Source organism: Anarhichas minor, unplaced genomic scaffold, assembly GCF_050575085.1.
Source record: "Anarhichas minor isolate MPS153535 unplaced genomic scaffold, ASM5057508v1 ptg000001l, whole genome shotgun sequence".
Taxonomy (NCBI): Eukaryota; Metazoa; Chordata; class Actinopteri; order Perciformes; family Anarhichadidae; genus Anarhichas; species Anarhichas minor.
The window spans coordinates 1,659,405-1,677,500 of NW_027466447.1; the positions used below are offsets into that span (position 1 = coordinate 1,659,405).

Sequence of the window (18,096 nt, forward strand, 5' to 3'; positions counted from 1 at the left end):
TCACTGGCATAATAAATAGCCCTTAAAGTTCCATGGAAAAATGTTTCATCCACAAACGTTTTATTAAACAAAGACTAGAAATAAGAATCTGAAATCAGCAGACACAAAGATACCAAGTTTAGCAGAGTCAGTAGTCATATTAGTGGATCCGAAACAATTATTATTTTGGATTATTATATTATATATTTTGTTCTATATGATGAAACATGACTCAGCATTTCAATGTTTTTTTTTCCATCTCAAATGTATTCAGAAACAGATTTGGGTTGATTAATGAACATGATAAAATGATCACACACACAGACCACAGTATGGTCAGTTTCCTGCTCAAGAGACCAGTGAAACTATTTTTCCATTTATTTTCATCCACAACTGCCCAGGCACACTTCCTTGAAGACAATGACACATGCATGCAACCGACTAAGTGCCATGGTAACCATCAACAGGCCTGACACTTAGTGCACTGCTCAGCTGTCGCCGCCTCCACCTCCCCCTCACCAACTAATCCGCAGACTGCTAAATGTGATGGGAAGCAGAGCTGTCTTCATGTCGTGTGGGAAAAGTGCTAAATACAAACTTCCTACTTTAAAACAGTTCATTTTCCAAAAAACATTTTCCAAAAAAGATCCTTGTGTTCATAGCAAATCTGGTTTCATTAGAATGTAGTAGCCTATTAACCTTTTGGTCCTTTGCGAGTCGTAGCAAAACTAGAACTTCTAGGCTTTGTTTTAAAACTCTCAAACATCAAAATCTCAATGACATGATAAGTAAAAATCCAGTGCTACAGTATTTCATGTGGTTTGCTCCAATTGTCCAGGGATTGAAAAATTATCCCATACTCTTTCCTTTAAATTAACAAACGCCATTTCCCACGGCCAAAGACCATCCCAGGTTAAACATCACCAGCTTAACAGACTGAAGCTATGAAGCTATCAGAATGGACATGAAGGGTTGAGCAGCATAAATGGGATTAGGGAGAGGAATAATTATGATGGACCACCGTAAAGAATCTCTGAGTTATCTTTGATCAGGATATGTCCTTTAACTCCCAGAAAGAAAAAAACTTCAAGGATTGCCTTTTTTCACCTACGTAACATTGCAAAAAACAGGCACAGTCTCAAAGCCAAGCAGACATTTTCTTTCATGCATTTGTTACTTCTAGACCAGATTACTGCAATTCCTTATTCACTATCTAAAACCACGCTAATAACGTTAAGGGTTTAAAATGGTTTATTGCATGTTGAAGTCAGAGGGATGTACTTCAGGAGCGAAAGGTGGTTGAGGGATGAGGGACGTGGGATGAAGGGATTTAGGTTAAGGGATGAAGGGATGAGGGTAGGGGATGAAAGGGTGTAGGGAAAAGGAATGAGGAGGGTAAAGAGGGTCATAGAACGATGGATGGAGGAGAGCCATGGTGGCTGGTGGGAAGTGGGGAAGTGGAGACTCTTGAGGGGGGGCTGTCTTTTTGGAAGCTCTGGTGATGCTGAGTCCCCAAAAGATAGCTTCATGAAGAGAGGTGCGAGGGGATGTTTTCTGATATTATTCAGGTTGGAATGGATGTATGCGAGGTATGCAGGGATAGACCAGCGGCCGAGAACCAGAATAACTTGGTCGGGGTCGGTTGAAGATGGTTGCTGAAAGCCGTGGGACCGCAGTCGACAGAGGGTCGGAGGCTGGTGCCTATAGTCTGAATTTCTTGTACGAGGAACGGGAAAGTGAGTCGGCAAGCAAGTTGTGTGACCTGGGATGCGGAAGGCTCGGATGCCGAACTGGTGCTGAGCCGAAACCAAAGTGAGCCTTTGCGTAAACTGCATTACATTGAGACGATGACACCGTCCTTTGTGAAGGATCTCCAAAACGGCGCTGTCTGAATAGATTGCGATGATCTTTGAACCATTCGGGCCCTCAAAGAGTGGCTGCTATGACTACGGGATATTTCGGAGATTGTGGAAGAAGGGGTGAGTGATGAGAATTCGGGCGGCCTTTCGGCTGAGAACCACCAAAGCTGATGGAGGGGGCTGCGTCTGTGAATAGATGGATGTGAGGCAGGTGAGGGATGTAGCGTGATCAATTGTTATGTACTGGATGGAGTAGTCCAGGCTGGGAATTAGGCTATTGATGCTTGGGACGGTGGAGCCCTGGGGTGATGAGGTCTATGATAAGGCTCTTTTTCCCTGAATATTTCCTAGCAGCTACGCCGAATTAATTGAATAAGAATAGGGGAAATGTGGACTAATGAGTGGACCTATCATGAATGCGTTGTGGACTTCCTGGGCCAGTATTTATCGTCTGTTCCAGGCTCTGAGATGGCTGATTGCAAATGTTTACGTGTGTAGGAAGATTCTGGCTTAACCTGGGTGGAAGCTGAATGTGACCACCTTCAGATGCAAATATAACATGATATGTATAAAAGTTGCCGCTGAACCACAGGGCCAGGTCGAGGAACAGCAACCAGTAGTTGTCCAACTTGAGCCTCTAAAATCACAGTCTAACTTTTAGGAATAAGAAGGGCAAGCATTACAATAGATACATACATTTAGGTAAGATAATCAGCTTGACTACATTAACCCTTCATATACATATGGATTCCTCAAACCAGACAAAATGGAAAAAGGGGCAAATAAATAAGTAAACAGGAAAACAAGAAAAAATAAAACAATTTTAATAAACAAAAAAGCGCTAGGGGTTATAGTGATTATCATATATACAATGGTAATAATATTAGGGTAAGTAAGTTATGCAGGAGATTTGAATCCTGTGCATGAAGCTCAGGTCGGCTGAGTGTACAATCCAATGGGAAAGTTAGTGCTGGTAGATAGTTGTGCTCAAATCTTGTGACTATATTTTGCAATGGTGGAGTAAATGGGGACTTAGGTACGACATGAACAAATCTTAAAGATTGCACCAGTGGAGTCAGCAGGAATATCTATCGATCACTGATATCTAGGCAAATACCTTTTGAATTAACACTTGAATTGGATGCCCACTTATTTGTAAACAGTTAATATCCCAGCTCAGTGAGGAGCAGTCAAAAAATTCAGCCCTTCATAAAATGGCACATTGGAATCGTGAGGTTGGACATGTGCCAGTATTATCAGGAGGTTTTTATCCTACAAACTCCCGGCCTGACATCTTGAAATGAAGTGCCTCTTGGAACAGGGGTCTACTGGTTGTGAAAGTCTTTGCCCAGGGAAATACAGGGACTGTCAAGTCTGTGATCATCGACAGGCTAAAGGCATCAGAACTAACTTCTGCTCCGAAATGTTCCACCAAGATTTAGATGGGGCTACATAAGGAAGGTATATTTTATTCCAAGATTGAAAATAATGAATCATTGAGTGTGTTTACCCTCCATTATTACATGCCCTGCTTTCTTCTGAATATATTTCATATCCGTCAACACAAAAAAAAACATGGGGGATGTTAGGGCTTTCTTTGTCTTCAGAGCAGCAGAAACACACACACACTAACTGCATTCAAATGTGTGCAAAGCTTCAATCTAACAGATCAGACAAATATATCGAGACATCAGTGGAAGTTCACCAGGATGGATACAGATCTGTTAAAGGGATACAGATGCTTTGAGTGTGTGCTTGTGTGTGAGGCACTGACGTGTTTCTTTATGTGAAAGCCTTGAAAACACCATCCCTCTCTACACTAAGAATTCTAATGCAATCATTCCAGCGGACTGCGTAAGACAACTGCAGGCTGCACTGCAAATATAATACCATCATTTTATAGTCTATTATGAAACTAAACTGAAACATAAATTAAGCATGCATTAAATATTAAACAATAAGACTTTCCAATCTTTGTATTCCTCTGTGCCATCGAGCTCTATTGTCCAAAAACTGGTGATATGTTCCATCATTACCATGAACACACACTGTAGTTTATTTTGACTCTAACCCACACACAACGTCCTTTTGTCACAAATACTTACTTGACCACCAAATATGGCTTAATCCAACACTGAAAATAGTCCCAAACAAATGCACTATTTCCTCTTGTTTGAGTAATGTTTGTTAAAAACTACAGCGACCAGCTGTTTGAGAAGATTTTACTCTTCCGTAGAAAACAATGGGGTTGGAGCTGAGAGACAGAGACAAGAGTGAGGAAGTCAGAAAGTATTGAATGGATTAACACATTGTTGGTTTGAATCCTTTCATGGGAATCGTCAATACAGAAATATGGAATAACATTGGTCTTACCTTCTATGCACTTTATAACCGGATACTATTGATTGATGATGATGATGATGTATAGGTAAATGGACTGTACTTGTATCGCACTTTTCTAGTCTTCCGACCACTCAAAGCGCTTTCACACTACTTGTCATCATTCACCCATTCATACACTGATGACAGGGGCTAACATTTATACACCGTAGGCACAGCTACGGGAGCAATTTGGGGTTAAGTGTCTTTCCCAAGGACACATTGACACGGACTAGAAGAGCCGGGGATCGAACTACCAATCTTCTGATTGTCCAGCAGTAAATAAGAGAAATGCCTAAGATGTTGAGACACATGGGAATCTGTGTGAGCAGGTATTTTTTTCAGAATCAGCATCAAAGATCACAAAGGCTCCTCTGCTTCTCAGAATTACATCCGTATCTGGCAAACTCAAGGAGTTTGGAGCACGGCACATAATACTGTATACATGCAAAAGCTAAATATAACAAACCTTCAAGGCTTGTTTCACAGATTACAAAAATAATATAATTTCTCAAATACAAATCTCTCCAAACCTAGACAAATCAAGGCAAAACTATCTGTATAGCTGGATACCACCCCTAAGATCAAACATTAAATTCAGCACAGAATTTATCCACTCAGAAAAAGGACAGTCCATCCTCACTGCTTATTCACACCAGCGGAGCTCCAGACACACACACATACACACACACAGAGAAAGAGAGCCTACTGCAGCTAGTCCATACATAGCATATTATCAACCCCATAACTCTGCTCTGCTGGGAGGCTTGCAGCATCCCTCCATCCACATCAATACCAAACACATGAGCTGATTTCCATTTTAGTAGCCACAGCACTGTGGATCTATACTCTGACACAAGGAAAAATCTTTGCAAACTTTTGTGTGTGTGCGTGTGTTTTGTGTGTGTTAATATACCTACCTGAGATAGAGTGGTGGGCTTACGCAGAGGGTTCTGCTCTGTTTCTGAGTGCAGCCTCACACTGGGAGCTCTGCCTGGCTGCTGCCGCCTCTGATTGGACGGCTGACGGATGGGGGGTGGACTGGAGACAGCCAATACTTGAGCTTTCTCTGATGAACCCACACTCAGAATGAGAGGAGCTCATCTTGTGTTCATACACACACTATCCTGTAGCAGATTGATTTGAACCGCGAGCTGATTTCTTTCTCTGCTAGTAGGAACACCATTGAATTCTTGATTTTTCCACTAAAAACATGATATTTTGTGTGAGCCAGCCATGCTTTAGTTGATCATATATTGCTGCTTTGAATGTTTAAGTGCTTTCATTGTTAGATTTCCAAAACTCAAACCTGCACTAATCTATTTGCTTACCTGGGAACAGTGGAAACAGGTTGTAGACACATCATATCATATAATTACCAGTTACCAGTTAAAGCTAGGGTGGGTCATGCATTTAGAAGCTTTTTCTCTTATATTGTTTCAATCAGGATGTAAAAAAGAAAAATCTGTGGCTGTCGCAGGATGGTAATAAGCCCGTCCAATCATTGCACCCTCTGCCTGTCCACTCATTGTGTGTCACCTAAGTTGGTAATCTAGTCTAGAAGCTTGTGGAGACAAGGTTCTATCTTACCAGCTGTGAGTATTAACAATAGTTGCAAGACACAAGCAATACACTGAAGTTTGCAGCATCATACCACAGAGGTTAGGCTCATTCATTTCTACAGGATGGTGCCCTCCCACTACTTTAAGTCACCAACATCAGTCAAAACACTAGGAAACACAAACACTCTGTCACTCACATGCAGTTGTCTACGTACACAGATACGAACAAAGTGAAGTTCATGTTCATTGTGTAGTTGTTAGGCCAACTGGGAGATTAGCAAGCGCCTTATGTTTTAGAGCTCTCTTAGCCTAATATGGTATGAATGTTAGTTAGTTCTGATAGTCCTTGCATGGTAGCCCCTGTCATCAGTATGAATGTAGTGTTAAAGCGCTTGAGTGGTTGAGAGACTAGAAAACCGCTATACAAGTACAGTCCATTTAACATTTAACATTACACATAAGACATTACCATTGGCTTGACTCAACTGTAAAAGAATACACAGCTGTAGTAGGTAGTTGTCTGTAGACACTAAATTTAATTGGTTAAAATCCTCGTCTTTGGATTGGTCGGATATCACTCCTGACACAGACGCTAGGTGTCATATAAAAGTGTTTTTTAATCTGCCACTAAACATCTCAGAGGTAAATATTGCATTTTTACACCACAACTTATCAGATGTAAATATTGTATTTTTTACTGTACTACATCTCTGAGGTAAATATTGTACTTTTTACTCCAATATAATCAACAAGAATATTTACCACAATATCACGTATTTTTCACCATGACTCGGCGAGCCATGCACTCCGGAGAGCTCTACTAACAAAAGGCTAACGGCTAGCATGGCCGACCAATACATCTCAGAGCACGAGAATTCGACACAGAATCCAGAGATATCTTCCAAATTTCTCTTCGTGAAGCCATTACAAAGATACAGACAACAAGCACCACAAAACCAAGCTGCTCCACCGCAGAAAAAAACATAAATGATCCTTACTTTGAGACGAATCATGAAGAAAAAGGCTAACGATTCTGTCAATCAAACCCACGTTACCACCCCTGCATTCCTGAGACTCTGACACATCTAGAGAGGTGTCATAGTCTGGAATTGGCCAATCATATGCTGTTATAGCCTCCACTTACACACAGGCAGACGAGAATGGATGCATGGTTCACAGACACAGAGAGACCTTAGAGAGGGCTCAGGCTGTCAAAATGATGCCAAACTGCTGTATTTGGATAGATTGAATACTATTAGTGATAAAACAAGTGAAATATCTAGTTATATAGTATATAAAAGTACAATGGAACAGATGGAACAGCTGGTTCCACAATGACAAATCTGCTCGACCTCCCGCAACCTCTCTGTACTAAAACCTCTAACTTTTTTTTGCTTCACTTTATCAAAGCAAAAATTTAGAGGCTTGGAGATGCATTATTTCAAAGAAATAATTTCAATAAAAGTGCTTTTATTTCAGGCGAACCTGAAACTTTTCAATTTGACCTGTGTGCCATCTTCATTTCCTATTAACCAGTAACATATACACAATATTTACACATCTGAACAAATCTCACAAGTGTTACCTGTATTATAACATCAAAGTTATTAAAATAGACCTTGTAGTTACAGAATTACAGTCTTTTTAGTATGGGTATGCAATTTTCGAGCAGAGGCCTAAAAATAGGGCAAATATTTATCTCTGAGATGTGGTGGAGTAAAAAGTACAATATTCACCTCTGAGATGTAGTGGTGTACTGAGTACAATATTTACCTCTGATATGTAGTGGAGTAAAAAGTACAATATTTACCTCTAAGATGTAGTGGAGTAAAAAATACAATATTAACCTCTGAGATGTAGTGGAGTAAAAAATACAATATTAACCTCTGAGATGTAGTGGAGTAAAAAATACAATATATACCTTTGAGATGTAGTGGTTTAGAAAGTACAATATTTACTTCTGAGATGTAGTGGTGTAAAAAGTACAATATTTACCTCTGATATGTAGTGGAGTAAAAAGTACAATATTTACCTCTGAGATGTAGTGGAGTAAAAAATACAATATTTACCTCCAAGATACAGTGGAGTACAAAGCATAATATTTACCTCTGAGATATAGTACATTAAAAAATACAATATTTACCTCTGAGATGTGGTGGAGTAAAAAGTACAATATTTACTTCTGAGATATAGTGGAGTAAAATATACAATATTTACCTATGAGATATAGTGGAGTAGAAAGTATAATATTTATCTTTGAGATGTAGTGGAGTAAAAAATACAATAATTACCTCTAAGATGTAGTGGAGTAAAAACACCTCTATACCGCAACCTGGCGTCTGTGTCAGAGTGATATCCGGCCAAGCCAAAGACGAGGTTTGTATCCAATTCAATTTAGTGACACAATGGTGACTGGGTCCGCCCACTTAGTGTAAAAAAGGAAAAACAGTCGCAAGCCAGCGAGCAGGTGAAAGCTTTGCGAGCAGAAGAGCAGTGATAGAAGTCCTGCGCTAGGCGACGTTCCTCGCCCTCAAAGCTGTTATGCAATGACAATAAAATAACCTTGTAACCAGTGGAACCTATAGGCTCAATTTAACAACACAGAGAATAATTATAGTGTAATAATATATTGTTATTGTATCAACATATAAACACTCAATTTGCTGATGTTTACGTGCTGTTTGAGAGACCTTTCTATAACCCAAATCCAAAATGTTGCAAAGATGAAATAAAGAAGGTGGTATGATTTAAATAAATTATTTTGATTTCTTGTTGGCAGGACAGAAGTGAGGAATCACCGAGAAAGAGACAAGTAGTGAATACAGAGGGTGAGAGAGAACAACACTTTAATTCAACACTGTAGACTTTAACTTTCATTTGTTTTATGATCATTTAAGCCTCTTCTGTATTTTTAGATTGTAGAGTGAATCCTTCATTGCAACATTTTACCTGATGTATTACAGCTACTGCTCACTGACATGGCTTTGAGCTCATGTTATACAATTATTGTTTGACAATAAGCCACAAGACAAAATGATGAGTTCAATTCCTGATCAGAAGTATTTTTTGTTAGTTTCAGTTTCATAGGGCGGGTAGATTTTCTTTGTTGAAATATGACTTCATTTTTCATATTCTTGACTTCTCAGTGACCACAGATAAGTGGGACATGTTATGAATGTGCAGAGATGTTTGAACTGGAGCACAGATTGTAGGTCCATGGGTTTGTAAATTAATTCAATTGATTAAAGTGTTGTTGAGGTGAATAGGTGTCACATGCATTTAAAGAGGTTTTCCTCAAAATGTCCTTGGGGAGGATCCCAGACTTCCAATTAAAGTGTTGAGTAACTAGTTCTAATGTTTTAAAAAAAATTAAGGACACATTCCCAAAATAACCAACTATTCTGTTGATGTCAACTGGGCCTCTATCCCAGTGAGTGTTGGAAAATCACATTTAAAAATGACATTGTCTCACTGTGAACAGCTGACTTGAAACTACTTTAGAAGGTGAAGTAACACTGCTTTCTCCTTTTAAAGTTACTCAGGAGCGAAGTGCTTCATCCACAATATGTTACTGATTCTGATCAGTCCATGATGAGCGGAATAGGAGTCATCTTATTGACCGTATCAACAAAACTCCATTGCTAGGCAACAGCTTGGGTCCATGTGTACTTCCTGTCAGCTTATGTCATTTTCATATGCTGCAACAGGAGATAAACTGGCTCAAATTTGTAATGTTTATGTTTACACATGTGAAATTGTCTATCAACCCAAATATACAATTTCTCTGTTTACAAGGCACATGCATTCCTATTGGAGGACAAAAGTGGTTTATTACACTCTTCCAGCTAATGGAAAGACAGATACAGCGTGAATATTGAACAGCAATAACAATGGATTGCCCTAGGTTTCTCACTTTTCATGTTTTTGTCTAGCATACAAAATGCTGTTATATAACTGTATCCTCTCAGCCTGATATCTAAGATGCCACCTTATTTTTTTCCCACCCTCCTCCATGTTTTTCATAATGCCACAAAGAGACACAGAGAGAAAGAGAAAGCAACCAAGGGTTGAATGTTTTACATAAAGAGCAGAGCAGTGACTTCACTCAGCTGTCAGTCCTTGTCTAAGACAGAATTCAGAGCAGACCTGCTGTCATAGCTTTATACAGAAGAGCGCAGACACGCACACCTCTTCATAAGCATATTCATGTTTTTCCATTGTGATAAAAAGTTGTGTACTTCTTTTGGTCCCGGCATTAGGTTGTCGAGACCAACACATTATTAAATATCACTAATTTATTTATTTAATTTAAAATATTTCAAATTATTCTCAGACATAGGTGGCATTTCTCCTTGTAATTGAACTGGCTTTGGTGGTGAATACGGTCAAGTAGACCTCACTTTACGGACCACTGCCAAAAACAACACTGTCACCATTGTTGATGAAGAAATATTTTTAATCACAGAGGAAGTAACAGCACACAGAACAGTTAGTTTACACAGGCATGATTAACACCTTCATAAAAAAGCCAGATGTTTCCAGGTTGAAACAAATGGCTTTATTAACATATGAGGGCACCTGAACATCCCTCTCATGTGTGATAGTTAAACATGTGTTTCTGGCTTCAGAAATTTGCCCCCATTCAGAAACAAGAGTATTATTGAGGTCCAACACCGATGTTGGTGATAAGGTCTGGCTCAAAGTCACTGTTCCAGTTCATCCAAAGGTGTTGGATTGGGTTGAGGTCAGATCTCTGTGCAGGACAGTCAAGTTCTTCCTCACCAAACATTTCTTTGTGGAGCGGCTTTGAGCATGGGGCATTAGTCATGTTGAAACAACAAAGGAATACACACAAACTGTTGGCACAAAGTTGGAAGAACACTTAAAAATCACAGTATGCTATCGTGGTAAGATTTCCCTTCATTTGAGCTAAGGGCCTGAGAATAAGCAAGGAGAAATAGGCCCAGGCCAAAATGAATGTCCACATACATTTGGCCATATTGTATAGCTCAGTAACAAGGCAATAATAAAGATGCTAGTTGGTTTGATTTATATCATCCTACAGCACAACTATTCCTCGCAAAGTGCTGCAGTGGCAACTAAATCAATTTATTAACAATGTATTCATCTTTACAATCTCAGATGACTAGTTATAAAGTGGGTCAGCCATTCATAATCATGAATTTAACTCTAATGTTTGCATGTTATGGGTTACTCACTTTCTAATAAGCCTAATAAGGTCTGATGATATGTATGTTAGTAAGATCTACCTGTCCTTTAAGGCGTCTTCCTATTGAATTAAAGCGACAAAGCAATTTATACTGGAGGAGGTTATATGGCCTTTAAAAAGGGAGTCTGTGTCAGGCAACCTAAAATGTTTAAATGGCTTGATGCTAGTCTATAAAGCTTTGTTTACCATTACTAAATATATTTTAAACAACTTATGAATCATTTATAAAGTATAATATTTTAAACAGTGGAACCAAAAGTGGTCAGGCTTTGACATTGTGCCCATGTTAATGTCACTGGCTAATGAAACTAATTTGCTAGGAGGGGGCAATAAAGCTTTCTCAATCACCAAGGACAGGTCAGGACTGTCAGTGGCTGTCAGTTGGTTTCCTCGATTCCTCAAACCTATAAAGACCCATGAACATGGTAAAGGACAAGAAAAGAAAGATTTAAAATCACCTAAATTCTATTGCTACATTTCCTCTCCAACAACCCTTCTCAAGAAGAGGTCAAGTTCCATCTTATCTTCCTGTTGAACAGAGCTTCATCTCCTCCATATTTATGCTGCCTGTGTTTGCAGACTCATCCACCCTCTGTCCCTGCAGGTAGGGACTGGGTCTCTCAGGATTATGGGTGAATGTTGGCTTGTGGAGCAATAAATCATCCCGGTTTGTGTTGGTATCTTCAATAACGTCTCTGCAGCATGCAACCTTGGCTATAGATACTTTGGGTTGGAAGACTTTACTCTTGTATCCCTCTGGGTGGTATGAGAGATATGCTTCCCTGCCACTTTTATTATGACCATAATGGGCCTCGTCATCTTCATCATCATCACCGCTGATGATAACCAGCTCAGCCTGGATGTTATCTTCATCCTCGTCCTCAGCATTTTCATAGCCCATGAAGATCATGGTGACAGGTTCTGATTCTAGCTCCTCTGGCAGGGTGTTGATGAGATTCAGAGAGGCAATACTTTCTGCACAGAAGGGTGAATCTCTATTAACAACACCTGAGCTCTCTGTCAAAACATCAGGATCAACCCCAGGCTCATGGCTGGCTGGTGAAGGACTGCAGCCATCGATACCCGTGTAGAATGGCTGTTTGGGTGCTGGTATTCCTTCAGACCTGGCTTTGACTGAGACAAGAGCTGCTGGGTTTGGACTGCCCGAATCCATCTTTCTGTTGGTGAGTCCTCGTAGAGTTTTAGCACCAAAGTGAGGCTGTGAAATTCCATGGCTGTCACTCTTGGATTGTCCTGGAATATGGGGGTAGGGCCACTCGGTTTCTTCTCTTAGTCTTTGGATTCTTGACATAGAGTCCTGTTGGATGAGGCTAGGGCTGGGTGATTTGCTTGTGGTTTTCCATGTTTCCAGGTCTTGGCTGCCTTGGCTTTCCTCTCTGAGGATTTGAGCTCCATTTCTGGATGAGACTGAGCTCTGAAAGGGGCTGGGTGTTGGGGTTTGTCTTGGTGTCCTGGGTGTTGAAGGCCTGCTGCTACCTGTGTAGGATAGAGAGTAGACAGGCTGATGGTACTGCACCTCAGTGGGCACATTCTTCTCTGTGGCCTGATGCAGCAGCTCTTCCACCTCTGTGGGCGTCATCGTTCCAACTGCTCCATTGTGCATTTTGCCTCTGTCTTGGTGCAGAGCATATACGGACTTGCGCCCATCATCATACACCTTTAACCCCCTCTCTTGTATGGTTTCCGGGGTGATGGTTGCTGTAGAGACCACCTGACTTTTGCCTGTTCTCTTATCATGCTCCACACTGATCTCCATCGCAAACGTAGCTGGAATGGAGAAAAGACTTAGATGAAGGTCACTGGATGAAGCTTAGAAAATAAATAAAGTTCAATGCCATGTCACTGACATTGTGAATAATGCATAATACGCGAATTTGCCTTTGCGTGAGTTGAAATTTTTCAACTAGGGCAAAAAATTGGGAGACGCTGTGTCGCGAAAGCTTATCAGCGTTGAGATGTTCCTCCTGTAATCACTGACATCCTGCCGTTGTTTAATCATGAAAAAAATATTGTAGTAGGTGTGCACCCAGAGCTCTACGATACCTGATATTAGTAGAGACCGGACAACACTATGTGTATAAATGTATGTGTGTAAAGCATATGGTAGAAACAATGAAAACGCCGTATTTACGACTAGATGACGTTATTTTGAGTGTTGTTGAGCTGCTAGAATGTTAGCATAGAATAGCACCCATCGATCCGAGCTCCATTTAGAAAACAAATATTTTAAAAGTTATTTGATTGACGTCTTGCGGAGAGAACTAACAAAACATGAATTCAGACTTTTTACAGATCTGCATCATTACGTAGTTTTTTCGGCATCCTTTTTGTCCATTTATTGCAATTAAATCTGTTTATTTTGGGTTCATACAGCTGTAGTAAACAACTGACGTGTGTCTTGCTAGACACAGTGAATACACCTCGATGAAATCCATGGAGCTCCTCTGGATGATGTTATGAACTCAGACAAGACGGCATTTAGTTTCCCGGGATATCTGGGGCTTCCACAACAAGTACTAAGCAGAAATAGAGGTTATTTATTCCATGGTTGATGTCGGAAATAGTTGGCTTAGTTGATAACGGCTTCCATGGAGATAAACCACTCCCCCTCTCCGGCGTGTCTAGCGCAGATTAAGCGAATAACTACAATTGATCCTGCGAGTAACAGACGCAAGATTTCACTTCGCGTTTGGTGTGAACGCACCTTTACACGAAGAGTATAAAGTTTTTTTTATCAACAACTCACAAAACGATATGATTGTTAGTGGAGTCTGGCGATTTCCTCCCTGTGCGACAAAGGATCAAATTGTGGTTGCTGTTTACCATAGGCCTATTATTTGTTAATTTTGATATATTTACCGACAGTAAAATTGTGTATTTTTCATTAATGCAGTGTGATGATGAAATCAGTTAAAACTAGAACCGTAACAAATGTCTTTTTTTTAATCATGTAAGGCTTCTACTATTTTTTCAAATGAAGTATTTTCAAATGAAGTATTCAAGTTTCTCATCAATTTTAGGGAACTAAAGTTGGGGAAAATAATTTATTATTGTGGTAATATTAATGTATTTATGGTGCTGTTAGATTGCTGCTAGACCACCTTGGAAATACAGGCTTTGACTCCCTGTGGCAAGCTGTAGAACAATTTTTGATCCCATTGAAAATGTTTTTAACACACTAAAAAATATGAATTGAAGCAAAATATTTTGTTAGATAAAAATATGTTGTGACTTTTAGAAATGATTACATCGATCATTTTCAATAAAAGTTGACTTGAATTTAATACTGCGTTGCTCGCTGTGTGAGCCCGTGTGTTTGAGAGAGAGAACAAGGGGTGTACTATTGCATTCAATACGTTTCCAGACGTTGCAACTATAATAATGATATGCTTAGCTGGGCTGTCTGTTTTACTCCTTACCACATGTTGGTTGTGATGCAATTTTGTTGCTTGCCCACTGAAAATAGGGTGAGGATGATTTTATGTTGTTCACGATGGGCAGAGGTGTCTTCAAAAACCCTATTATTAAACATGGATGCAAATCATTTTCCCTCAAAAACAATGTTTTAACTACTAGCCCTATTTTTAGGCCTCTGCTCGAAAATTGCATACCCATACTCAAGAGAGTCCACAGCTCTAACTACAAGGTCTATTTTAATAATTTTGATGGTCTAATACAGGTAACACTTGTGAGATGTGTTCAATTGTGTAAATATTGTGTATATGTTACTGGTTAATAGTGAATGAAGATGGCACACAGCTCAAATTGAAAAAAGTTTCAGGTTTGCCTGAAAAAAAAGCACTTTCATTGAACATTTGTTTGGAATTATTGCAGAGTGAAGCCTACAAATACTCCTGTGTCATAGCACAACAGGTTTGTGGTCTCTCTAAGCTAATTTTACTTAGATTGAGTGAAGCAGGCCAGCATAATAGGAGGTCTGAGTACAGAATTTCAAGCCGAATTCTCATTTCTCTCTCATGCTCTATTCTAATTTTATATACTATATAACTATATATTTCACTTTTTTTATCACTCATATTATTCAATACATCCAAATACAGCTGTTTAGAATAATTTTGAGAGCCAGGGTGCTGTCAGAGCCTGTCTCTGGGTCTCATCCATAGGATTTTCTCAGTTCATGTGTGTGTATGTGGCTGTAGCTCAGCATATCATCGGTCGATTTCAGTCAATGAGCCCGCCTTCGAAGCGTCAGAGTCTCAGGAAGGCGGGTGCCGAAGCGGGTGTTGATTGACAGATTTTTCAGCGAGTAAAGTTGCAAGAAGTGCCGCGTCTCCCCGAGCGTAAATTTCCGCCCTCGCCCATGGTGGATTGACCGCTCTTATTCTGGAAACAGCTCGGAAGTAAACAGGATGCAGTTGGCATCAATGATTCTAGCTTTGAAACGGATAATCTGCGACTATAAAATGCATTGCAATGCTCGGTAGCTGCTAGCTTCCGGGTACAAATATTGATTTGCCGTACGCATAACGGCGATTTATGCCCAGGATTTCATGCTTTTTACGACACATTTTCTAGATGCTTATATTAGTAGTCTATAGTTGTGTTTGGAGTGTGTAAAAAGTGACTTATATGATAGTGTTGCCCATACGTTGCTGTTTAATCCGGAAAAAAAACTGGACAAATCCACAATACTGGCGAACAATAAGGCTATTTTCCGAACAATATTTTGGGGGGCGCTCGTAGCCAGAAGGTTTTAATATGGAGATGCAGTCTAAAGATCTGGGAAATAGAAATATAAATTCACTGTGTCCCTAGAGGTTGTGACACAGTCATGTCACTGCTCTACAAAGAGCAATACTGGATTCATCATCTTCACACAGTTGAACTCTTTGGCCTTAATGAAGAACAGGATTTTTGATGGCGTACCTATTTAATGTGGGACTAAAGTTCCAAAACGGTAGGCAGATAGGAAATGTTCACTTCTCCTCACAGTGAAATCGAATTGCTTCTTAATCTACATGTAGTAAAACATAAAATAACAGCGTTTAAATGTGCATTATTATTACAAGGCTTTTTTAGTCAGAGCAGCCAGTCATAACCAGACAATATGCCTAAAGAAAAACATCATGGATGTCTGCATAACCATGGAGCTACGAGATTCTGTCCACAGTTTCGGTTGTTTTCTACTCCAGTGTGTACCACTTGTCTCTTATCATATTTTCAACACTTACTACAGTTAGATCAGAAACTGATTTTCAGCATAAGCAGTGATTAGATGATGTATGTACCTTTCTTTGGTTCTTCACTAACAGGCAAAGGAGGGTTTTTTGTTGGTGTCAGTGAGATGAATGATGGGATATCTGGGAGTGGTGGGTGGGCATGATGTATCTCATCTGAGGAGAAAAAGAAACACTTGAAACGCCAAGAGAGAGAGAGTCATCAGATCATCATTTAAGGATTTTGTTATAGCGAGGTGTATGGTATGGATTATGTTATATAAATATAGAAAAGATGAAGTTGTTTAGAGTTTTTTAAGAGATTTCTGAGTAAAATTGAAATCTGCTGAATTTCAGATGGATATCATCTCACGTCTGTATGTAAAGTACAGGGCTGGAGTCAGGATGAGGTCAGCCTAGCTTCGCAGAACTACTGGAAGGAGCTCGCTTGACTCCGTTCAAGTTCAAAGATGCACCTACCTTCATTCAGCTCACTGAGTTACACATTGTATAGTTGTACATGGACAGGAATGTAAAAATGAAAATTTGTGCTGAGTAGATGGATAAACTATGTATGGTTTTATCCATCAAGAAATAGCTTCAACGTGTAACCCCCCCTCCCCCTAAAAACACAAATTGATGTTTTTAAATGTTGGTTCTTATATGAATATAAAATCAAATATGATATAATGCAAGGGTCACTAATAGGTGGACCGCGGGCCAGATCCGGACCCAGACGCCATTGTATCCGGACTCTGGACCTAAAACCGATAGATAATTGAGAATTATTCAATTTTGACGGAGCGCTTCTATTTTAACCGGAGCAGCTTTTCTAGTCTTTACGGCACTCGTTCAGTGGTGCAGGAAACACACCGACCAATTACATGCTTTGTAAATCACATCACGTGATGAAATGTGTTTGTTCTGACAAGTTTCCTGACTCGAGTGAGATTTTCACACAGGAGAGAGACGAGGAAAGAGAACGAAGAGTAGGAGAATTATGAGAGTCAGAGAAGTTATTTCACATGATGTTCTCCAAAAAGAGAAATGTGGTCAGAGAGACCAGAGTCTTTAACCAAGAATAGATACTCTTATATGTTAATTCTTCACACAGGCAGTTTAAAACCAGTATGTCTCTTGTGTTTTGTGACTGTAACGATAATTAAAAGCGGTAATGTGAAGCGCCGCTACGAGACAAAGCACAACTCTTTTTAGCAAACGTACACATTCACATCTGAAGTCACAGATAATATACAATCTAAGAGCCCAATATGATCAGAATCCTAACACCTTAATTCACTGTCCAACAATGATGTTAACAGAGAGGAATAGAGCTGAAACAAGTGGTTTCAATAACCACAAATGAAGTCTCTGCACACAACTTTCTCTTTTTAGAAGAAAGTTAAGTACTTTAATTTAAGATGCACATTTTTCAAAAGATTTCTATTATGTAATTTATTCTTTAATCCAGCCCTTATTTTACTTAAAACGAGAGCAGAACATTTATTTATTAATAGCGTATGTATTATTTATAATTCATCCAGTTCAATTTGAAAACTGACAATAAATATTGTTGAGATATTATTCAATTGAACTTTATTTATTTTCTTTATTTGATTTGACAGTCAGTTGTTGACTACATACAGACATAGCCAACAGTTAATACAACTGTTGGCTAATTCAATATATATGGGACTAAATCATACCGCAAGTTAGACAATATTGTATTGTTCCGGACCTTTACATGAGGAAATTCTCTCTAAATGGACCTCGCTGAACTTTAATTGAATACCCCTGATATAATGTGTTCATTAGTGAGCATTAGGTGTTGGTAGATCCAGGCTAGCTCTTTCCCCCTGCTTCCAGTCTTTATGCTAAGCTTATATATT

The 18,096-nt window shown here is 39.5% G+C and overlaps 1 protein-coding gene across 1 annotated transcript in view; it reads right to left on the minus strand.

The window, feature by feature from the left end:
• Positions 1-11,529: 11,529 nt before the first annotated feature.
• The window catches only part of palmdb (palmdelphin b), a 29,717-nt gene continuing 23,150 nt past the window's right edge, over positions 11,530-18,096 (minus strand). The window contains exons 6-7 of the mRNA XM_076094229.1: positions 16,280-16,384; positions 11,530-12,797 (exon numbers count right to left, since the gene is read on the minus strand). Of these exons, the coding sequence (XP_075950344.1) occupies positions 11,530-12,797; positions 16,280-16,384 (1,373 nt within the window). The remainder of the gene's footprint in view (positions 12,798-16,279; positions 16,385-18,096) is intronic.